Source organism: Vitis riparia, chromosome 8 (assembly GCF_004353265.1).
Source record: "Vitis riparia cultivar Riparia Gloire de Montpellier isolate 1030 chromosome 8, EGFV_Vit.rip_1.0, whole genome shotgun sequence".
NCBI classification, from domain to species: domain Eukaryota; kingdom Viridiplantae; phylum Streptophyta; class Magnoliopsida; order Vitales; family Vitaceae; genus Vitis; species Vitis riparia.
The window spans coordinates 18,968,513-18,993,635 of record NC_048438.1 but is presented as its reverse complement, the minus strand read 5'-3'; the positions used below and the strand labels follow the sequence as shown (position 1 = coordinate 18,993,635).

The 25,123-nt window shown below is 35.3% G+C and overlaps 2 protein-coding genes across 7 annotated transcripts; both read left to right on the top strand.

Moving 5' to 3' along the window:
* Positions 1-5,846: 5,846 nt before the first annotated feature.
* On the top strand, positions 5,847-8,185 carry LOC117921342 (protein NUCLEAR FUSION DEFECTIVE 4-like). Its single transcript, XM_034839211.1, has one exon. It carries the CDS (start codon positions 6,110-6,112, stop codon positions 8,027-8,029), a length of 1,920 nt encoding a protein of 639 aa, XP_034695102.1. The 5' UTR covers positions 5,847-6,109; the 3' UTR covers positions 8,030-8,185.
* Positions 8,186-14,890: 6,705 nt separating this feature from the next.
* LOC117920170 (serine/threonine protein phosphatase 2A 57 kDa regulatory subunit B' beta isoform) lies at positions 14,891-25,007 on the top strand. Of its 6 annotated transcripts, none has more exons than XR_004652217.1 (3): positions 14,891-16,486; positions 23,804-23,959; positions 24,347-24,438. XR_004652217.1 is itself a non-coding variant. In XM_034837551.1 (2 exons), exons 1-2 carry the CDS (start codon positions 15,302-15,304, stop codon positions 17,220-17,222), a joined length of 1,203 nt encoding a protein of 400 aa, XP_034693442.1. In that variant the 5' UTR covers positions 14,891-15,301; the 3' UTR covers positions 17,223-18,045. The 6 variants fall into 6 exon arrangements, 3 of the variants coding, with proteins under 3 accessions (XP_034693442.1, XP_034693439.1, XP_034693440.1); XR_004652218.1 differs by having other exon boundaries at positions 23,804-24,006; positions 24,347-24,437; XR_004652219.1 differs by lacking the exon at positions 24,347-24,438 and adding an exon at positions 24,320-24,338.
* Positions 25,008-25,123: the final 116 nt, after the last annotated feature.

Genomic DNA, 25,123 nt, shown 5'->3' with positions numbered 1-25,123 from the left:
ATTTTTAAATATAAATATTTGATAAATAAATTTATTACTTATTGTTAGTGAAAATATAAATATTAGTTAGAATTAAAGAGGATATATATATGTCAATTTGATAATTTAGAATAAATTTAAATTTATAAAACAATCTTAATATTTAAAGTAAAAAATAAATAATAAATTTTAAGTTAATAAATTAAGAATAATTTAATTTAAAATCAATTTAATTCAATAATAAGTATTAAATTTTATTAAATAATCCATTTTTTTCCTTTTTTCTTTTCTGCTCTTGTTTGATTAAGTGTGGCCTTAAGGACATTACAAAAACTGAAATATCGGTGACTCAGAACTTTTTTATAACTATAAATTATTCAGTTGGGATGGAAATGCCCAAAGGCCACCTCAATTTTAATATTGGTTAATTAATTGTCCATGAGATTTATATGTTAATGAATGTGTAATTTAAACAGAATATTCATGTGTTTGGTTCCCAGAAAATTTGAAGAAAAATGCAAGGGAAAGAAAATACAAAGGAAAAGTAGAAGGAAAGAAAAAATGAAGGAAAATAAAAAAATAAATTAAAAGTTGATAAATTATTTTTTTTGTTACTTCAAACTTATTTTATTTATTTTAACTCATTAATATAAAGATTAAATAATTTAAAAATATATAAGCTTTTAATTAGTTTTAATTATATTTGATTTTCTTTGATATTTTTCATATGACAACCAAACATGAAAAAATCATTTTCCTTTACGTTTCTTTTCTTTCCTTAGTATTTTCCGAGAACCAAACATTTAAGCATTTGACAAAACTGTTAAATTCAAGTTTTGGATTAAGCTTTTGGTTGACGTCTTCAATGGTTGCCATGTTGAATTAAACCAGCCTAATCTACTCCACTCTTAAGGTATGTTTGGTTCTTGGAAAATGTGAGGGAAAGAAAATAGAAAGGAAAAATCAAAGGAAATAAAAGTTAAGAAAAAAAAAAGATTTAAGTCAATAAATTATTTTATATTTTATTTCAAATTCATTTAACTTATTTTCTACTTTTATATAAAGATTAGATAATTTTAAAATGCACAAGTGGGTGTTTGTTTTTTTAGTTTTTTGCTGAAAGTAATTTGTTTTCAAAATTTAGGTTGTTTGTTTTTCTACTTTTTTCATGACTTATTATAAATAAAAAAATTAGTTTTTTTTAAATAGAAAAAATAACATATTAGGTTTTTTTTACTTTTTAATACTTAATAGAAATAAAATACTACAAAAACAAACAACATGATATTTAACACTATTAAACATTAAGTTTTTATTTAGAATTAAGTAAAAAAAATAAACACCACCTAAGTTTTTAACTAATTTTAATTATATTTGATTTAAACAAAATATGAAAAAAATTATTTTCCTTAACATTTTTTTTTATTTCCTTAGTTCTTTTTGGGAATCAAACATAGTCTTAGGTGGTTTTTTTTTTTTTTTTTTAACTTAATTCTAAATAGAACTTTAATGCTTAATAGTGTTAAATATTAAATTGTTTGTTTTTATAATATTTTATTTCTATTAAACATTAAAAGTAAAGAAAAACCATGGTTTTAAAAACCAGACCAAACTAATCGGTTCTAGTTCAATCCGACTAATTAAGTTGGTCAAGGGTTGAACTGGAATCAATCCAGCGGACTAGATGGTTCAACATTTTTTCTTTTCTTTTCTTTTTTTAAGCCAAAAAAACATTTTGATGCATTTTGCACCAAAATGACAATGTTTCCTAAGGGAACCAAATCAATCTATGAGGAGCTCATATAGCCCATTTGTCATCAAGCCCACTAAGTTTTTAGCTTTACAAGTTATTGATTCTTGTATGTCTTTTATAACCCACAATCCCTACATATATATATATTTATCAATTTTCAACGTGGGATTAGTTAGCGAGAAAAAAAAATTTACAAGTCAGAGAGCTTGAGCTGGGACCTTCAGGTGTAAAAATTGAAATTTAACCATTAAGTTATGAAGATCGACTGTCGGTCGGTTACGATTCCGGTTCGATCCGATTAATTAAACTGACCAAGGGTTGAACCAGAATCGAATTAGCGAACCAGACAATTCAATATAGATATATATAAGCCAAAAAAACTTTTTTCTTTCTTTTTTAAGCCAAAAAAACATTTTGATGAATTTTGCACCAAAATAACTCCATTTCCTAAGGAACCAGATCACTATGTGAGGAGATCATCCAACCCATTTGTCATCAAACCCAATAAGTTTTTAGTTTTACAAGTTAATAATTCTTGCATACCTTTTATACCCACAATCCATTCATATTTTTTATTCATTTTCGATATGGGATTAGTTAGTGAGAAAAAAAAAAAAAAAAACCCGGAGAGATTGAGCTGGGACCTTCAAGTGTAAAAATTGAAGTTTAATCATTAAGTTATGAAACTTTTTCATTGTATTATATTTGTAAATAAAAATATATAACAAAATTATTTTTTTTTCAATTTTTTATTGTATAAAAGTATAAAACATTTTCACATTTATTTTTATAATAATTATATAATGTAATTAAAAAATAATATAAATTAATTAATATAATAATTTCAAAATATACAAAATACATGCAAATAAAATTAAATATTATATATTTTTTCATTTTAAATATATCTTTATATTTAAATATTATAAAAGTTCTATTTAATAAAATTTAAAATATTAATATATTTATATTTCTCTTTATCATTTAATTTGATATGTCAAGTATAAAAATGAAATATTATGAAAATTTTGAATTATTTAAAATTTTATATAATATATAAATTATTATTTATGAAGTCACCAATTCTACGGTCGTAACTTTTTCAGTTCAATTACCGGTTCGGTTATAAAAACATTGAAAAAAATTGACATGTTATTTTTTTTCATTTAAAAAAATTCAAATATTTTGGTTTTTTCTATTAAGTAAAAAGTTTATAATAAGTATGAAAAGATAGAAAAACAAATAACTTAAAGTTAGAAAATAAATTACTTTCAATAAAAAGTTAAAAAAGACAAACACCCTCTTAATATGAGCTAAAAAAAAATGTGGGCCAATTAGGCCTCATGGGATGCTCTTTCTTTTTGGCTCATTTAACTTGCTTATGCAAGAAGATGGGTGTTGATGCCCAAACTTCCCCTTGAGGAAGGGAATGAACTCCACGGTTAGCGTTTCACATTCTCTTGAAATTAGACATTGTAGTTTCCATTTCTCAAAACAACCTCGATCTTTTTTTTTTGTTTCTTTCCTATTTTCAAATATTTTTGTCAACCCTTTTTATAAATTTCTTCTTAAAAATCATGTGTAGATAGGTTATTATTATCTCATGTTCCTTTCTTTTATTTTTTATTGGAGTGGGGTTTAGGTGTTCAAATAAGTCAATTCGACTTGATTTAATAAATAAAAAATAGAGAAATAGTTTTCCGGAATTTTAAAACTGCTAAGAAATTATCACTATTAAAATAAAAAAAATAAATATGTTTTTTTATTTTTTATTATTGGGGTGAGAAGATTCCCTCTCTAAACATGTGATGGTGCATGACTCGAAACAATCAGTCGAAATTTTGGGTGACGCACAATAGACACCATCAAATACGACGCCAGCTTTCTTTATTCTTATGCAATAAATATATCATTCAAAGTTGGGCAGTGTTTCGATTGATTAGAATGCTGTCCATTTCTACTTAAAAAAAAAAAAAACTTCCATAACAAGGTCGAAGTTCTCCGAATCGGAAGTCCAAGTCTGCCCAAACCATTGTATTCAAACTGGTCCAAAGATTTGGGTTCCACACATAGCATATGCCAGCCTAATATTCAAAGAGATTGATGCCAAGACTTTCCCTCCGTCCAAATCAACTTGATTAGGTGATGCCAGCTTGCCGACCACAAGATCTGCTTACTTGTCTGAGGAAACGGTCGACATACTTTTATCAGCATGTCCTTGGATGAGATACGCAACGGTACATTCATATTGGCTATAAGGGCATGTCAGTTTCGGTAGGTGGTTCCCAACAAAATGAAATCCCAAAAAAAGGTACTTTACCCGATAATTAATCTTATTCAGAAAAAGTGGATTTTTACTTACTAATTTAAAAATATATGAAAAAATATTCCAATTTTTTTAAATCAATATTATCTTTATTTATTTATAAATAATTTAAAATATATGTGCTTTTTTAATGAATGATTTAATTATTCCTTAAAATGATTTTTTTACTTGTTATGTCATTAACATCAATTGATAATTAGACTCGTCCAGATAATTTTTTTTTTTAGATTTATATATATATCATTTGTGATTTTTTTTCCTCCAAAATAACTGTCCTATAAGAAAAGTTGAGATTTTATTTTATTTCTCTATAAATAAACATTATGTAACAAAAGTAAGGTAGTTTGAAGAGTGTGGATATTAAAAGCAATGAAACTCGGTGAATTTGTACATGAATTTGAGTTTTGCTGGGAATAAAGTTTATGGTTTTTTTTCACTGTTTCTTTAAGATTTTTCTCCAATAGTAACCCACTTTTCTTATGAAATGTTTGTTGATGGAGAAAAGGAAAAAAAAGTCATGTGCTTATGAGAAAAAAAAATCTTAAATAATAATAATAAAATATATGTATATATATCTTAAAAGAAAGGAAAATTTACATTAGTTATCAAATGATATTAATGACATGACAAGTAAAATGATATTTTAGGAAATAATGGAATGATTCATTAAAAGGATATATATTTTAAATTATTTTTAAATAAATAAAAATAATATTGATTTAAAAAAATTAAGATTTTTTTTATATATTTTCATATTAATAAGTCAAAACTTACTTTTCCTTGTAATATTAGCTAATCAATTAACATAAGATGGTAGTATATGCATATTAGTATCTTAAATAGACATTAAAATTAGTCAATAACTTAGCAATTCAAGTATCTCATTATCAAAATGGACACTCTTGTTCTCTAGAAGCCTGTACCAAAATAAATGATAGTTCTTTAGAATTTGGCAACAAAGACCGCCTAAACAGAGGAGCATAAAGCTAAAACGAAGGGTCCAATAAAGCTGGCTTCCTATTCAACTCTCTTGGGCACACTTTAGCCGGAGATTATCATGCATGCAATTTCCTCGCGAATAAATTATTGGTGGGGAATCATGTTGACCACGTCTAAAATACATCTCTATTTCAACATGTGGTTTAGCAGAGAAATAGCACAAATGATCAAAAAGAAGATGATTTAGAAGAAGAGGAATCATAAATACTTAGTCAATCGGTGCGTGTATTTTGATTAAACTTGTGGCCTCGGGCTAACAAGACGAAAGGGGCTCTGCTTATTAGAAGAGTATGATGCGTGAACGGAAACAATATATAGAGGAAATGGGAGTGATTATGGAACCAGAAATTTAAAACAGTATGACGCAAAAGATTTGAATTTTATTTGTTCATGTACTAGTTGAAGACCATCATGTATGGTATATTCTGATACTTTTCACACTTAAAACCCTGGTATCGGTTTTCTTGCTCATTAATCTCTAAGCCTCAGATCGATCCATGAAGTTGATTGCTTGTATACTTGGATACAATTATTGGAAAAATTGAACTAGGGTATCCAAACCAAAAAAGTGATTCAAATTAAGAATAATGTGGTCACGGGTATCAAAACCAAAAAAGTACAGTCCACGGATCATGATACAAGAGTTTGATAATGGTGGAATTTCTATTTTTCACTTTTAATAATTTTGTCAATTTTGGTGATTCAAAAAATTGAGCGATTGTCTGGGAAATGAGTTCTATAAATTGCCTTTTTGGAGTGAAAAACCCAGTTTCTGGGAGCGCTTTGTGAGTGTCAATGTCAGTTTCATCGAGCACAGCACGTGGTTGGAAGCTTTGAGTCCTTGTTCTTACTTGGAATCTCTCCGCCCAATCCTGGAATCATCCCGTTTACCAGTCAACTATCAAGTCAAGATGAAACTCATGGTTAATTCACACGCGTGTAAGGTCATATCTGACATCTGTTTACTATAAATATGAGGCCACTGTGAACCTCAATAATCATCATCACTGATCAGCTCCAGAATATTTATCGACACCCGAGGTGGGAAAAACATGGGGATGGCTGAGTTCAGTGGTGGTGGTGGTGGGGGGAGAGGGATGAGGAGATTCGGTTTGCAAGTGCTTGTGGGGCGATGGTTCATGGTCTTTGCTTCACTCCTGATCATGTCTGTTGCAGGTGCAACTTACATGTTCAGTCTGTACTCGGGTGACATCAAAACATCACTGGGTTATGATCAGACCACCCTTAATTTGCTGAGCTTCTTCAAGGACCTGGGTGGCAATGTTGGGGTTCTCTCGGGCCTCATCAACGAGGTCACTCCACCTTGGGTGGTTCTCTGTATTGGCGCTGTTATGAACTTTTTTGGGTATTTCATGATCTGGCTCGCCGTCACCGACCGCATTGCCAAACCCCAGATATGGCAGATGTGTCTTTACATATGCATCGGCGCCAATTCCCAATCATTCGCCAATACCGGAGCGTTGGTTACTTGTGTTAGGAACTTCCCTGAAAGCAGAGGTATTGTTTTGGGTCTTCTGAAGGGATTTGTTGGTCTGAGTGGTGCTATCATCACACAACTCTACCGTGCTTTCTACGGAGATGATTCCAAATCTCTTATTCTATTCATTGCTTGGCTTCCGGCTGCAGTCTCCTTCGTGTTTCTTCGGACAATCAGGATCATGAAAGTAGGTCGGCAAGCAAATGAGCTCAAGGTTTTCTATGATCTTCTCTATATGTCTCTCGGCCTCGCCGGGTTTCTCATGGTTATAATCATAATACAAAACAAGTTTACCTTCTCCAGAATCGAGTATAGTGGAAGTGCTGCTGTCGTTCTTATCCTACTCTTTCTTCCACTTGCTGTAGTCATCAAAGAGGAAATCAACATCTGGAAGGGTAAGAAACAAGCCTTGGACGCCGCCCAGGTGAAAGTAATTACTGAAAATCCACCTGCGGTTGATCTAGCATCATCCCCTGTGGTGTCACTGGAGCAGCTTCCACCACCCACTGCAGCTCCAGAAAAGGCAGAGAAATCAGTTTCTTGTTTCAAAACCATGTTCAAGCCACCAGACAGAGGCGAGGACTACACCATTCTACAAGCGCTGTTCAGCATTGATATGTTGATTCTGTTCATTGTCACCACATGTGGAGTCGGAGGAACACTAACTGCTATCGACAATTTGGGGCAGATTGGCAGTTCACTGGGCTACACGGCCCACAGCACCACCACCTTCGTATCCCTCGTCAGCATATGGAATTATCTGGGTCGAGTCGTGTCTGGCTTCGCTTCCGAAATATTCTTGACAAGATACAAATTCCCCCGTCCGCTGATGCTAACTTTTGTTCTTCTTTTCTCTTGTGTTGGCCATCTTCTCATCGCCTTCGCCGTCCCCAACTCTCTTTACTTCGCCTCAGTGATCATCGGCTTCTGCTTTGGAGCCCAGTGGCCACTAGTGTTCGCCATCATATCAGAATTATTTGGCCTCAAATACTACTCCACTTTGTACAATTTCGGAGCCGTGGCAAGTCCGGTCGGGTCTTATATCCTCAACGTCAAAGTAGCCGGGCATCTCTACGACAAGGAAGCTTTGAAGCAACTGGAAGCTTCAGGTGTTACTAGGGTTGCTGGGCAGGACTTGACTTGCACAGGCGCTGCGTGTTACAAACTGTCTTTTATCATAATCACAGCAGCCACACTCTTTGGGTGCATTATTTCCTTCATTTTAGTGATCCGGACCAAAAAGTTTTACCAAGGCGATATCTACAAGAAGTTCAGACAAGAAGCCAATAAAGATGAGATTAACATGGCTTCCTCCGGAAACGGCATTCTACAATTGGGAGAAACAGAATCCAAGGCTACTGTCACTGCCACCGCCACAGCCACAGAAGACACCACCACTACCATGGACCAGCCAACACAAATTTGTAGAGATGGTTTAGAGAGAAGCAACAGCAAGCACATTAATGTAAACTAGATTTACAGTGCATCTTGCTATTGTCTGTATTGTAATAATGTAATCGTGAATTTTCTGCTTTTCTATTTTGCTGTCAATATTGTAGTACCCCAAAGTAAGTAACAAAAATACTTCCCATATTTATTGAACAGTGGAACAAAGATTCTCTGACTAGTAGTATGTTTCTCTTATGCCCTATGCAGCAAAGCCAATTGGAGAGGCTTCCTATGGTGACATCCAATCTGTTTACAGTTCTTGCTTCACCTCCAACCCGTTGGCAGTAAGTGACACCGAAATCTGGAATCATCTCTGACAGCAAAACATTACCGCAAGTCTGCAAGGGGATAGGCCGCGTTAGGGCCGCAGAAATTGGTGCTGTCCACACTTAGAATCCAGAAACAACAAATAGTAAAATTTAAAAGGTCTTCATGGATGTTGACGACAATGGACCCGCCTTCAACAAAAAGAGACTGATGCTTTCTCACTGATTTTGAAGACATCGGCGTGGAAGTGCTTTATTTATTCGAAACATGGGCCCAAATTATATGCCAACACACTGTACACACAAACATTGAACCTCCCACTTTCACTAGTTTCTAGATGGTCTTGACAAAAACCGTAAAAGATGACCATCTCCGTCCTAACATCTTTCACCTGTAATGAAATTACAGGACAATAAAAAGAGAATCAGTCACATGGTTCATGATAGGTGATCCCCACAAGGCCAAAGAGCCAATTGTTAAGAAGTTGATCCAGTGGCTGACCTCATCTCCTTTCCTACACACCTCTTTTTGTTGGTAGACTTAAGTTTCAAGTGTCGGCGTAAGTGTAGCCACTCCTTCCACACCTCTTATCTTTTCGGTTCACGCAATTTCCTGTGTCACTCGATTAATTGCGAGGATATGGCCTGTCTCTTTCTTCAACCTAATAACTAGCTGTCTTTTTCCCATATTAAGACAGTCTTCCCCGTTTTTAAGGAGCATGGTATTTAATACGTTTAACAGTCAATTTGTACACCCTTCCTGCACAAATTGGGGTAAAGAGATAGCAAAGAATTGTAAATAGGAGAAAACAAACATGCAAATTATTCGAATCCATGATTTCCCGTCAAAGCAAGATCTAATATCATGTTCAACAATCGATTGTCCTAAAAACTTAATTGAAAGATGATGAACGAAGAGTTTTATAACTCTTTTAATAATCTTAACTTGCTTCTTCTCCAAGTGAAATCCTGTATTTCAATCTTACATAAGAGTCTTGTTAATTGTCTTCTCTTCCAGCAGAAGGGTTACAGCTCAGTGTTTCTAATCTCCCACAAAAATTATCAAACAGACATAAAGCAGCCTTGAATTGTGTGTAAATAAATTAGCTTGTTGTTGGGTTAGGAAAAGATATGGAACCAACCAATACGAATAAATAAAGCTAAAAACCCCCCCATTGTTTATATAGGATATACCAATCCTCTCGTCATTGTTGCGGCCCAAACAGACCCAGAATTGGTTGGCTTGGTAATTAATGAGTCACACTAATCCTTTTCAAATTGAACAATGCCAAATTTTTAGTAGATTGTATAATTGGTCATTGGCAGGACAAGTGCGCTGTGAGTCGCCATCAGTTAGCACATTGTTTCAATACAATTTCAGCAAAAGTCGTATCAGTGTCCTGAGCTGCTGACCCTGATTAGTTTAAACTGGGCTTAATCTCGTTTAACAGATCTCTTAAACCGCCTTTTCAGACCTGATTTCTCAATTCCCACGACTTTAGTCCTAATTTTCAATTTTGTGATCAGCATCTGACAATAGTTCATTCTTAAAGGGAAAATGCTGTGTCATTCTCGCCGGATTCACATGGGCACCAAAACGATCATGCTAAGGTGGGTTTGGTCCAATTTTATATACACTTAGGCCTGGGCCTGGGCCTGGGCCCAAACTTGGGGTTGCAGACGAGGGCACTTTAGATTTGTATAAAGTATTTTATTTTCGTGTATTATTCTTTATCTCTGCAGTCTATTGATTTTTTAAAACCATACCTTTTTTTCTCCGAAACTAATTCAATTTTTTTGACTTGGACCTGGACCTGCACAAATATGAATATCCTACTAGAGTCGCTTTGATTGAGGGTACCACTTTAAAGAGCCCAGCAAACAAGCAGATACTTGACGGCAGAGCTTGATGGGCCTACTGGCCCATTCTATAAACTGCTGAACCTGTATTTCTGCCTTTCTGGTCTATCTCTTTTTCTAGTCATCCTTTATTTCTTTTTTTGCTTGGTGGGAAAATGAGACAAGTACCAAATCATTTGGTAGAAAGTGGCTTCTACTTTCCAGAACTCCTGCCATTTTTAGACGACTTCATCCCCAGTGACAAATTTGTGTAATACATTTGGAAAAAAAGGAAAAAATTGATTGTCCTTGAGAAATTTTTTGAGGGGTCTTTTAACTTTATTAGGCTGAAATTATTACTTTTGGTGGAACTTTAAAAGTTGGACCCACTAATGTCAACAATTGAGCAATCTAGCTGAGACATTAAATTCACGAGTGGCTAATTACTAGGAGAGTATGAATCATGCTTATACTAATAGTCTAATACTACTAGCTGGTTTCGATTTTAGACAATGCCATCATTCTTCTTCAATCTGAGTAGAAGATGATTGGATGATGGGAGTAGCCGGTTGGGGTTTGATCTCTCAAGTCCGTCCGTGTAAATGATGTTTGACTTATAGTGTGTAAGACAACCCCTTTCAAATCATTCCAATACCATTACAAAGGAGGCTTGTGGGACACGCAAAATCATCCCATCTTGGATTCTTGCAGGGTCTATATGCTTAACAGTCAAACTCTATTTCCCACATTCAAATTAGCAAAATGGGTGCAGCCTCTGCTATTTAAACCTTTGAAAATAATAACAATGACTCAGTTGTGGGGACTGTTGAGGGCTCGCGTCCCTGACGATCCACGTAGTTGTCAAATGGATGAACACACGATCTCAACTAATATAGATTCTTGATTTAATCGTTCTTACAAAAGGCGTCTAGATAGGACATCCGGACGCACCCTCCGACGGTTTTGTCAACCATGGTAAGAGAGATAAATCAATTGACCTTTTACTAAGTATAGCAAGCTTACCTTCCTCTTTGTGCGAAGGTTCATATATATAGTATCAGAAGCTCTGTTTTCTTCTCTAATGGTAGGGAGATATTTTGGCTTTGTCATGATGCCATTAGATGGTGGTAGGACCATCATTACCCTACGGGCGATTGACAGAGATCGTGGGAGGCGCCGTGACTGTCAGAGATCGTGGGAAGTGACTTGCTGTCACTTCATTCCTGTCCTTTCACTCTGCAGGTGGCGGAACGTGGTCATGGCAGGCTGTTGTGATGACGTGCAAGACTTGCCTACTTCAATCAATGATCTGTACAAAACATATCCGGATAGGATATGTCGATCGTCCGGATGTGACATGGCGGTTCGTCCGGATGTGATGCTTGCGAGTGTCCGTGTGTCTCTCCTAAAGGAAGTTCGGATAGGAGAAGCGCGCCACATATACTCTTAAGAAGATCCGGATGGATTTGATCCAGATAAGATTGTGTGCTACGTGCCATCAAGAAATATGTGCCACGTGTCATCAGGGGAGGGTCCCTACCGGACGAAGTCGGCTAACAAGGATAAGTGCAGCCAATAAATATAAAAGTAAGGCAATCACTTTCAACCCCGTGATGCGGGCAACATCGACTCACAAGATGGAGACCTCCTGGAAGGAGAAAAGAAAAGGTCAAGGGACTGGATCCGATCTTGGTGTCTATACCGTGTTCACCCAGAAGGACTGTGATGACGTGTAGCAAGCTTTCGGTGAGGCTTAGGCTGTTTAGCATTTTTGGATTACTAGATCAATAGATTGGACCAATCCTTTTGGGAAGTACATTAAATCAATGAGTTGGCCTTATCTCTTAACACCAGATATTTCAAAGCCCCATCCAATATGACTGTACCACTTGGGTCCCGCCAATTTATGGTAGATAATAAGGAGATCATATCATGATTAAGATTTTAGTAGTGGGAAACAGTCCAAGTCAAGTCGATGCGAGCATAGAGGGCAGTCGATTATTCTTGATTCCATCATGCCGTGTTGTGGCCTCTTTCAAATTCGGCTTTGTCAGCTTGACCGTGTCTCGTTACTCGAAAAAATGATATCTAAAATCTGCACTCTTGCGTATTCGCTCCATGAGAGGACACAGACAAATGGACAACATTTTAGTGGTTTATTATGCTATATTTTGTTGTGGAGTAAATTTTATATATGCACATGTCTATGTTACGTAGGAATGTATACAAAGCGTGACCAACCATGTTGCAGTCTAAACAGGTTTGTTACAACTGAACCATCCTTCCGTCCCAGAGTATAAATTATTATATATACGCGGAGTTACAATCCCAAATTACTAGGAGTAAGATTATAAATATACTTATGCATGATGACCTCTCACAAACATGAAAAGGCATTTGAGAAACTTAAGAAGCAAATTGGTGGAAAACATGCATGAGATATAATTTATCTGAAACTCCTCGGTATATATATATACTTAAAGTTGTTAATCTAGTTTTTTTTTAAACTTAGTTTTCTATATTAGGTTGTGTTTGGTTCCTATAAAATATTATGAAAATAAAAAAAAAAAATTATGAAGAAAAATGATTTTCTTGTGTTTGATTATCTTATAAAAAATATTAAAAAATAAATTAAATATAATTAAAACTAATTAAAACTTATATATTTTAAAAATTATTTAATTTTATATCGATAAATTAAAATAAATAAAATGAGTTTGAAATAAAAAATATAAATAGTTTATTGAGTTTTAACCTATTTTTTATTTTTCATCACTTTTTATTTTATTCTACTTTTATTTTATATTTTCTTTTCCCAATATTTCCCCCCAAATTTTCCAAAAACAAAACATAGCTTTTAGCATTGTGACAAGAAAATTAGAAAAAGAAAATAACAATTGAAAAAAAAATTGAAGTTTTTATATTCGAGTTTAAAAATTCTTAAATGTTTGATGCATTGATTATGGATGAGGTGTCAACTACTTTTTCTAAGGATAAAAAATGTTAAGCAACTAAATAACTTGTTTCATACTAAACAGACTTTCGTAGTGAAGTTTGAATCACATTATAATAGGACTAGATTATTATAAGAAATACATTATTATAGGATAGATGATCATTTCAATCATATTATTAGAGAGAAGTGAACATTACTATTGTCACAAAAAATTAACATATCATGAAGGGCAATGAAGAATTGACAAAGCACCTAAAAGTGGAAAAAAAAAAAAAAAAACAAAACTTGAATCCTAATAGCTTCAATATCTATGGGGTATTATTGATGAAAAGTTTGATGAGGAGCATAATGTTTTATATTATAGTTAATGAAAATTTTGTTGACTCTTAAATTTTGGATTTTATATGTTCATTTCATATGTGTTCTTATAAAAAATGGTTCGATACTTGTTAGGAATGTGATGTTAGTATTGTTTAAATGAACAATGCTAATACCATGAAGGTAAATATGTTTGATAATGTTGTAAAGACATTGACTAGTGACAAATGTATTTATAAGTTGGGGGGAATTTAATATCTTTTAAGACTCTGGATACTTTGGGCTATGATTTTTTTTTTTCACAAAACTATATTATAAATATTAACAAAAGATGCTTTAGTAGCTATGAATGGAAAAATTGTAAATATGTATATATATATATGTTACTTAATTGAGAAATTTTTAGAAGAAACTACAATGATAAATGTATCACATGACATGATATTGACATTAGATAAAAAAAAAAATAAAGGCAAAATGATTAAGACTCCGCTTTTAGTTAAGAGTACCAATTGATATAAGGATGAAACTAACTACAAAAGGAATAAAGTTATAAAAATAGAAAAACGATTTCATGACTCAATGAGGATGGGTTCGAGACACGTCTCCTTATTTCAATCTCATTTCATTTATTTATATCTATTCTTATCTCCGTCCAAAAAAAATTAAATGGGACAGGTGGAATGGACATAGGAATTTCCCATACCTTGTCTCATTTAATGTTATAATTTTTTAAAATTTATAATTTATAAATAAAAAAATTCAAAATATTTATAATTTATTTTTATTTTATTTATGTTAAAAAAGTTTAAAATGATAAAAAATAAAAATAAAATCAATTGAAATGATATTTTATTTAAAATCATATATAATCAAAATGAGGTGAGACAAAATCATTCTTGAACCTGTTTTGAAGTTTTAAAAACTTTTATAATCCACCCCAAACCTATTTATGTTCATCCCAAAACCTTTCCCGAATGGGATAGTACTTGGAAATTGTTTGCATATATATCAACTCATGAAAAAATTTGAACATATTATAACATTAAGCTAATGAAAATAAGTACACATCCTCTAGAAGCAGACAATTTGAACATAATATTAGAATAAGCTAATATAAAAGCAAGTACATACCCTCTACAAGAAAATTCTAAATTTTATATTTACATAGAGAAACCTCTCGCATTTACAAGGCTACAACTCATGTTAGACAATGGCCCATATTTTATTGATAAATTGCTAACAATACAAATATGACCAAATAATTTGGACATATGTTTATTTAGGGTGATGTGGAGATGTTATTAGGACACAAAATAATCTGTTGCCTTTTAAGCTTTGCCAGCTGCAAAGAATTCTAAATTCTAGAGAATCAAGCCACTTGGACGAAACCTTAAGGTGGTGGGGCAGAGGGGACCAGATTTTGTTGATAAGCCACGTGTACAACAAACATGGCCAATTTATCTGGATACATGTTTATGATCCTTAAGTTGTCATAAAAAGCGTTTTCTGCAATCATATATTCTCATTTTCTCCTCCATTTAATTATCTCCACTTTCTTCACTAGCTTTTCTCCAACTCCTCCTCCAATTGCAGAAATCACTCTCGATCACTTCGCCGGTTTCCGGCGACATGCTACAACGCTCGCCTTCGCCTTTGCAGTATATGAACGGCTCAACATATCTTGAATTCAGATTGCGATTACGGTACCTTTCTGCCCTGATTCGCATCCCAGATCCGTTTTCTTTTGATTTATGAAAAACCATGTGAAGTGATTGTAACCGATGAAAATCTAGGATTGCTGTTGCTTTCATGATCGGCTTTCACTTGTAACCATCGTTCGTTTTGTTGCTCATTCATGATTTGATCCATATATCTCCGTAGTTCACAGTTTTGGGGTTAGGGGTTACTAATTGAGATGTTCAACAAAATTATAAAGCGCGGCCATCGGAAGCCGTCCAAGGCCGATGCGATAGATTCGGGATTGTATGGATATGGACCGGCTGGGAATCGCAATTCTGGGATGGTATCGACGTCGAATGTGGTTGTAAACCATGCGTCTCGGACTGCCCCAGCTCTATCAGTGGTCAATTCGGCGCCACAGCCCGGTGGGGCTGTGATTGATCCAACGGCTCTGCCTTCCGGCAATATTGATCCCCTTCCTCCGTTTCGGGATGTTGCTGTGTCGGATCGACAACTTTTGTTTCTTAGGAAACTACAAATTTGCTGTTTCCAGTTTGATTTCACGGACACTTTGAAATCAGTACGGGAAAAGGAAATTAAGAGGCAGACCCTATTGGAGCTTATTGACTTTATACAATCCGGTTCGGGGAAAATTACAGAGAACAATCAAGAAGAGATGATTAAGATGATTTCTGTAAATATTTTCCGATGTTTTCCTCCAGCTCCCCATGAAAATTCCGGCTCAGAAATGCTGGAGATAGAAGAGGAGCCCTATGCGGAACCAGCGTGGCCTCATCTTCATCTTGTGTATGAGCTACTTTTAAGGTATGTTGTTTCATCGGACACCGACACGAAGATTGCCAAGCGGTATATTGATCATTCATTTGTTCTAAAACTGCTTGATTTGTTTGATGCTGATGACCCACGAGAGCGGGAGTATTTGAAAACCATATTACATCGCATATATGGGAAGTTCATGGTGCACCGGCCCTTTATTAGAAAGGCCATTAATAATATATTTTATCGGTTTATATATGAGACAGAACGGCACAGTGGTATTGGTGAGCTTCTGGAGATTCTTGGGAGTATAATAAATGGGTTTGCGTTGCCCATGAAAGAGGAGCATAAGTTGTTCCTTGTTCGGGCTCTTATACCATTGCATAAACCTAAGGCACTTGCACTGTATCATCAGCAGCTGTCTTACTGCATCACTCAATTTGTTGAGAAAGATTACAAGTTAGCAGATACGGTAATTAGGGGTTTGCTAAAATATTGGCCTATCACTAATTGTACGAAGGAACTTCTTTTCCTTGGGGAATTAGAAGAAGTGTTGGAGGCAACACAGTCTGCTGAATTTCAACGCTGCATGGTTCCTCTTTTCAGACAGATAGGCCGCTGCCTGAATAGCTCTCATTCTCAGGTTTGGGAAATGTCCTAAAATTTAAAGTCTTTTTGATGTAGCTTTTAACCATCTTTTATAAGTATAATTACATGATTAGTGGTGGATTATTATGTGAGTAATCTTGAAATTTTGGATTGTATTGGCAGGAAAAGAGGTTTATGCCTTACATATTTTTCAAGGTTTAAACTTTCTGGATATAAAATTGTTTGACATAGATTATTGTGCTGACATTTCTTGCAATTTCTTTTTTTGTTGGTAGGAATATTACAAATTTTCTTGACATTTTTCTACTTTTCTGTTTATGTAAAGTGAATGTTGACAATGATTTTCTTTAGTTGTTTTCTTTGTGAGTGTATTTATACTTTTAGAGTTTTATACTTGTTGACTAATTTAGATTTGATTAGTTACAAGGTTTACTTCTTTACATTGCCTATCGTTCTTTCCTTCACATTTGTTGTATATTTAATTATTTTCTTTGGAGTCTTCCATGTTTCCAAATGAATATTATACTGGAATTCTCTGAAGAGCATCACAGCAATAACTACTATTAGCCTGAGGGATCTTTTATCTCCTATCATGCCATCCTCCTTGTCTCCTTACATAAGAATCCAAAGGTGTCTTGTGTGACAAATGTGCCAGAATGTCCTATATATGTTATATTTCTCTGTTTCTAGTACATGCTTTGTAATTCGTTAGGAGCAAAAACCCCTACCCAAGTTTACTTCCGCGATTTCAGGAGAATAACTGCCTATGAAAAGCAAATGGTTTTTAGGAGGATAATGCCCTTTGCCGTGTGTGGTAGAAAGAAGAAAAGAGTGATAAATACCAGTCCATTTTGGTCCCCCTTCTCCATCAACAAAAGGGTGCATTGATTGGTTAAGGTTCATTTTAGATGCATAATCTTTGTTCTAATCTTTTATTTATGATATTGTCATTTCAATGTTTGTGTCAATGATGTTAACTTCAATTATGAATCATATGCCTATCAAGAGAAAAAACTTTGATTATAAAACATCAAACTTTCATATTTTATCTGTTCTCGCAGAGTGGAAACCTTGTATTATTTAATCGTGTCTGCTTGTAGCTGTGGTTTCTTCTTTGGCTTAAATGTGTATGCAGCCTTTTTTGGTCATTATTTCGTCCCATATTCTAGTTTAATCTAGAGGGATTCAGAATGAGCCTTAAAATTCAATAAATATTGGTTATGAGACTTGCAGTCAACCATTGAAAGACCTTATCCTGCTTGTGTGGAGACTATAAATCACAAACATGTTGGTATCTTACAGTCACTAAAGTGTCCAAGCAACCTGATGGGCTGAGGGGGAATACATATACTCCCTGTGTATATATATGTATCTCCCTCCCCCACTTGGCTAAGCCTTTTGGTGGTCAGTGTATACTTCCTGTATATTTTGGGATGCAACCTGATGGGCTGAGGGAATATTATAACTCCCTGTGTATGTATATGTATCTCCCTCCCCCACTTGGCTTAGCCTTTTGGCAGCCAGTGTATACTTCCTGCATACTTTGGGATGCTGTTTGGGCGTTTCCTTTTAATATATACTCCCTGTTTTACCTATCAAAATATATTTATATATGTAGGGTGTATTGTATTTAGTCTTTGCTGTCCTATCACTAGCTATCTTTTATCCATTTTTAGAATTTCTAGTAGAGTTGCCTCTTGGAGGGATTTCCTGTGTTCAAGATATGAGGACTATAAAAGCAGTTGCCTCATAAAAGAAAGGCTACATGCAAGCCGAAGTTTAGGGGTGGATTTGGGAAGGAGAAAGGGAAGGAGGTTTAATTTGGTTGGGTGGAGAAAGGGAGGTTAATATCAGCATGGGTCTAAGTAACAGTGCTTGTATTGGCAAATAACTATGGACAAATAATTTTGAAGATTCCCCCAAGAGCTAAGATATCATTTTCAATGAGATGTCCATATTCTAAGATATTTGGATATCTTAATATTTCATTTCCAATGAAATATGATATTCTTATATATTAAATCCCATGAATATATTATACATTCTTGTATGTGGTTTGTATAACGAATAAAAAAATATCAAGACAAAATGGAAAACATATTGTACTTCAATATTTAATATTTCTTTAAAACAAAAAATATATTGTATCCCAATATTTACTATTAAAAATATATAAAATATCTTTCATATTTAATATTATTTGAAAATTGCTTGTTCTATAATCTTTCATTTAGTAAGTAATTTTTTTATATTTTATTAATAATATTCATAATTAAAAAGATTTATAATTTATATATAAAAATGTTATATTATGTTGTTAAATGTATAAAATACGACATAAAATAAAATTAATATATTCATTATTTTAATATTTAATACATACAATTATTTTATGTTGTATTTTATACATATTTTTAATTTTTTTTCTTTTTCAAACTATAATGTTAATTTCTTAATGATTTTTTATTTTATTTTTATTTTGTAAAATGATTAATATAAAGAGTTAAAAATTTTGAAGAAAATGGATGAGAAGAATAAGTTTATAACTCATGGGATATGTATATATCATATCTCAACTTAAAATTATCATATTCTATACATAAGGGATATTAAATAAGAGATTAAATAATATATCTCACCATTTATTTTAATCCCATATTTGGTTGAACATGGATTATAATAAGTGTTGAGATAACTTATCTTATCTTATCATCAATCGAACATGAGATCTATGTATATATATAATCCCATCTCTTTTTCTATTATATCTGACCAACCAAACATGTTCTTAGGCTACGTTTGGTTGGCAAGATAAAATAGAGTAGGATATGTATATTTAGGATATCATTTCCTATTGAATGTGAAATACATATCCTATGATATGATTTCTAATGGGATATGACATCCTTGAATATTATATTCAATGGATATGATATCTTAAGGTAACATGTTCAATGAGATATGCTATATTATGGTTATATTTAGTTTGTAAAATGAATAAATATTTGAACTTTATAAATAAAATTTTTTGTTTTATGTTATTCAATATATAAAAATGACACACACACACATATATACATACATACATATATATAATAATAATAATATTCTAAAAGGAAAGTGATCAAGGCTTTGATTAGGAGTCAAATGGCGAACTTAGTTTGCATTCAGGAGACGAAAATTCAGACTATGACTGAGGGGGTGGTGAGGAGTCTGGGATCTGGGAGGTTCCTCGATTGGGGGGCTATGGGAGCCCAAGGCTCAGTGGGTGGTATTTTGGTTTGCTGGGACAAGAGATCCTTGGAGCTGTTGGAGATGGAGGTGGGCAATTTTTCTATATCGTGTAGGTTGAAGAATGTTGAAGACGGAGGGGTTTGGATTTTTACTGGAGTTTATGGGTCGTGTAACAGGAAGGAGAGGGAGGAGTTATGAGAGGAGTTAGGAGCGATAAGGGGAATTTGGGAAGACCCTTGGTGCTTAGGAGGGGACTTTAATGTTACTTTATCTCAAAGGGATAGGAGCAGGCAGGGGAGCCTTAACGGAGCAATGCGTAGGTTTGCTCAGGTGGTGGATGACCTTGCCCTCATTGACCTCCCCTTGCAGGGGGGTGTGTATTCTTGGAGTGGGGGTAGGAGTAATCAGACTTGGGCGAGACTGGATCAATTCCTGGTATCTCAGGGTTGGCTAGATACCTTCAGGGGGGCTGTTCAGTGTAGGCTCCCTAGGCTTACCTCTGACCACTTCCCTATTTTGTTGAAGGGGGGCGGGATGAGCCGGGGTCCTTCCCCGTTCAGGTTTGAAAATATGTGGCTCAAGGTGGACGGGTTTAAGGAGCTTCTCCGCGAATGGTGGCAAGGAGGGGAAAGAGTAGGAAGGGCTAGTTTTAGAATGGCTGCTAAAATGAAGGAGAAAATTAAAGAGTGGAACAGGGATGTTTTTGGTAGAGTGGAAGTGAATAAAAGCTCAGCCCTTCGGCAAATTGAGTTTTGGGACAGGGTGGAAAGTGGCAGGGACCTATCAGAAAGGGAAACGGACTTGAAAAATGAAGCTAAGGAGAACTTCAAGAAGTGGGTCCTTTTGGAGGAAGCCCATTGGAGACAAGTGTCTAGGGAGCTGTGGCTTAGAGAAGGGGATAAGAATACTGGGTTCTTCCACAAGATGGCTAGTGCCCATTGGAGAAATAACTTTTTGGATAGAATTAGAATAAATGGGGTGGAATTGGTGGAGGAGCAGGAGGTGAGGGAGGGGATTGTCAAGGCCTTTCAGCACCAACTAAGGGAAGAACCAGGGTGGAGAGCCGACATAGAGGGGCTACCTCTTAAAAGTCTTGACTGTAGTGAAGCTGAAGCTTTGGAGGCCCCCTTTATTGAAGAAGAAATTTTTTCTGCTCTGATGGATATGAACGGCGATAAGGCCCCAAGCCCGGATGGGTTACTGTGGCCTTTTGGCAAGCTTGTTGGGATTTCGCTAAGGAGGAGATAGTAGAGCTGTTCAAGGAATTTTACGATCAGAAGTCATTTGCCAAAAGTCTGAACGCCACGTTTTTGGTCATCATTCCAAAAAAAGGTGGAGCTGAGGACCTTGGGGAGTTTTGGCCTATCAGTTTGCTAGGGGGGCTGTACAAGCTTATGGCCAAGGTTTTGGCCAATAGGCTGAAAATGGTGTTAGATAAGGTGGTCTCGGCTGATCAGAATGCGTTTGTGAGGGGGAGACAAATTCTAGACGCCTCTCTCATAACTAATGAGGTGGTTGACTATTGGCAGAAGAGGAAAGAAAAGGGATGGTGTGCAAATTGGATATTGAGAAAGCCTACGACAACATCAGTTGGAGCTTCCTTATGAAGGTCTTGAAAAAGATGGGCTTTGGGTCGCGCTGGATAGAGTGGATGTGGTGGTGTTTTTCAACGGCAAAATTTTCTGTCCTTATTAGCGGGGTTTCAGAAGGCTTATTCTCCAGCTCTAAGGGTCTACGTCAAGGAGACCCAATTTCTCCCTATCTTTTTATTTTGGGCATGGAAGTGCTGAGTGCACCCATAAGGCGGGCAGTGCAGGGGAACTTTATTTCTGGTTGTAGGCTGAGAGGTAGAGGGGAAGCGGAGATTATGGTGTCTCATCTGCTCTTTGCAGACGACACTATTCTCTTCTGCGAGGCCAACAAGGATCAATTAACTCATCTTGGATGGATTTTGGCGTGGTTCGAAGCGGCTTCTGGGCTTAGGATCAATCTGGCCAAGAGCGAGCTGATACCAGTAGGGGAGATTGATAATATTGAGGAAATGGCGGTGGAGTTAGGCTGCATAATTGGTAGCTTTCCGGCTAAATACTTGGGGCTGCCCCTTGGGGCCCGGCACAAAGCCTTGTCCACGTGGGATGGGGTGGAGGAAAGAATGAGAAGAAGACTTGCCCGGTGGAAAAGACAATACTTGTCTAAGGGTGGGAGAATCACCCTGATTAAGAGTACCCTAGCTAGCATTCCTATTTATCAAATGTCCATCTTTAGAATGCCTAAGTCAGTGGCTAAAAGGCTTGAGAAATTACAAAGAGACTTTCTTTAGGGAGGGGGAAACTCGGGTAGGAAAATTCATTTAATTAATTGGAAGGTGGTGTGTACTCAAAAGGAGAAGGGGGGTCTTGGTATTAGAAGGATGGGGTTATTGAACAGGGCCTTATTGGGCAAGTGGATTTGGAGATTTGCCGTTAAGAAAGATGTCTTGTGGAAGAAGGTAATCGGGGTGAAACATGGGCTGGAGGGGTGTAGGTGGAAATCTAAGGAAGCCCGGGGGCCCTTTGGAGTGGGAGTTTGGAAGGAGATTTTAAAGAAGAAGAGCTGGTGCTGGAATAAGATGAAGCTCAAGGTGGGGAGGGGGACTAAGATCATGTTCTGGACTGATCATTGGTGCAGCACCGAAGCGCTGTCCCAAGCATTCCCCCAGATTTTTGCCTTGGCAGTGTGCAGTAATGAACTGGTGAATGATGTGTGGGATCCAAGGCTTGGCCAAGGAGGGTGGAATCTCAGATTGATTAGAGATTCTAATGATTGGGAGCTGGTGCTAATAGAAGACTTGCTCTTTTTGCTAAGGGACATCAGAGTAACTCCAGAGGAGGACTTTGTGCTTTGGAAAGGCGGGGATTCTGCCAGTTTTCGGATTCGGGTGGCTTACAATCTGCTGGCAGCCCCTAATCCTTGTGTTTTTCCGGGAAAAAATATTTGGGTGGATAAGGTCCCTACCAAAGTGGCTCTTTTTGCGTGGGAGGCTACTTGGGAAAAAATCCTCACGTTGGATAGGCTGCAAATGCGTGGGTGGCAGCTTCCAAATTGTTGTTTTTTGTGTGGTTGTGAAGAGGAAAATGTAAATCACATTCTTTTACACTGTACAATGGTTAGGACCCTTTGGGATATCGTCTTTGCCTTATTTGGGGTTCAGTGGGTGTTTCCAGAGAAGGTTAAAGAGGCGTTGTTCTGTTGGCGGGGCCCTTTTGTGGGTAAAAAAAGGAAGAAGATTTGGAAGACCATTCCGTTATGTATATTTTGGACGGTATGGAAAGAAAGAAATAGGTTAGCTTTTAGAGGGGGTCTTTTGACTATTCAGACTCTCAAGAAGTCTTTTGTAAGTAGTCTGTGGAGTTGGACTAAGTTGTATAGAGGAGAGGAGTCCTCTTCACTTATAAGCTTCTTGGAGTGGGTTGCGGTCCCCTAAGGGCTGGTGAGGTGTTTTTGTTTTTGTTTCTTTGGCCTTGTGGCTGCTTTGTATACTTTCTGTATGCGGTGCGGCCTTTCGGCCTTCTTTAATATATTTTCTGTTGCTGCTTATAAAAAAAAAATAATACATATATTAATATTAGTATACTATATATTTTATAGATATCTTTTTAGTTCTTGTTTTTTAACAATAAATTTAATTTTATAATAAAAAAAATTATTTTACAAAATAAATAATATAAAAAAAGATTAAAAAAAAAAAAAAAAAAATTTATGATTCATGAGATATGTATATTCTATCTCTTAGCTTAGGGTTAACATATCTCATATTGAAGGAATATAAAAAAGAGGGTGGATGATATACCCACTACTTAGTCTAATATGATTGAATATAGGATATAATAAATGATGAGATAACTTATCATATCTTACCACCAACCAAACATGGGATAAAATATGTTATCATTTCTCTTATTCTATCATATGCTATATCCAATCAACCAAACATAGCCTTAGGGTAATGGTAGTTAAAATACCAATGGATCTTATTGCGTCTATTCAGAAGATTTTTTTTTTTTTTTTAGATAATCTATTCAGTTAGATGTAGAACAAATATCTAAGTATGTCTATGATTTACCTTCTTTTTCTATAGAGAATTTCTTGGAAACATTTGTCATGAAAGAAAATGGTATCTATTTGATGAAGTTGCATCACAAATAAGATGGTGATTACCAGTCTGTTAGCAAGTTGGGAGAGTTGGGATTTGGCCAGAAAGGGCATGGAGGAGACATATTTCACGAGTACAGATGTAAGATTAACTTTTCATGTACGTGCTATCTTGCATAACATGCATAGGTATGTGCTAATAAGCATTAGTTCTTGTCTTTATGGATATTTGTAAATTAACCAAGGGTTATGACACATCCTATTTGTATAATTATGCTGTATTTTGGTCTTATTCTTTTCAATAGTTTCTTGCTTATTAAACAACTTGTTAGATCTAATTAAGGAAGTTAAGCAAGGGAGAAAAGCTTGAGCTTTCACTTTTTAGGAACTGTTTCTTTGAGATAGAATAAACACATTGTGAATTTTGTTGAAATCTTTTGATGTTAAGATTTTGTAGTTGTTTTGGGATTGGATTCCCATTTGATTGTATCCCTTTCAACAGATTTTGCTTAGCCAATCTGCATTGCAGGTTGCCGAAAGAGCCTTCTTTTTGTGGAAAAATGACCACATTGTGAGCTTAATTGCCCAGAATCGCAATGTCATTCTCCCAGTCATTTTTGAGCCATTGGAAAAGAACGTTCGGTCTCATTGGAACCAGGCAGTCCATGGTCTCACCATTAATATTCGGAAAATGTTCTTGGAAATGGATTTTGATTTGTTTGAAGAATGCCAGAAGCAGCATGAAGAGATGGAGGCCAGGGCGAGAGAGTTGGAAGAGCAACGGGAATGGACATGGAAGAGACTGGCAGAAGCAGCAGAACAAAGAAAAGGAGAGGATGGGATTACAGTCTAACAGATTTTTTGTGGTGGAATGCACCACTAAAAAGAAAGAATTGATGATGGGTAGATGGGACGGAGAATGCTCCTTTCAGTCCTTTGTCCATTTTGGTGCTATTGTGTTAATTTTTTTTTTCCCTCAATATATATTATATAAATTTTTTTTAACCTTCTCTTATTTTTTATTGTTTATTAAATATCATTCCGATCCTACCATTGAAAATATCAGGAGAGCAGCGAGCTTTGTAATTTAGAATGTATGAAAAATTGTGAGTAATACGCTGCTGCCGAGGAAGAATGATTCTGTATTTTCTTTCCCTCTTCTCTTCAATATAGTTTATACTTGCTCAAAATGGACTAGGGAAATTGTGAGAATTGGGGGTGGTTAATTTTGTATCACAATCGTATCAGCACATGGGACTTCTTTAATAAATGGATCGCGCTGGATTTGATTGTTCAGACTCTTTAA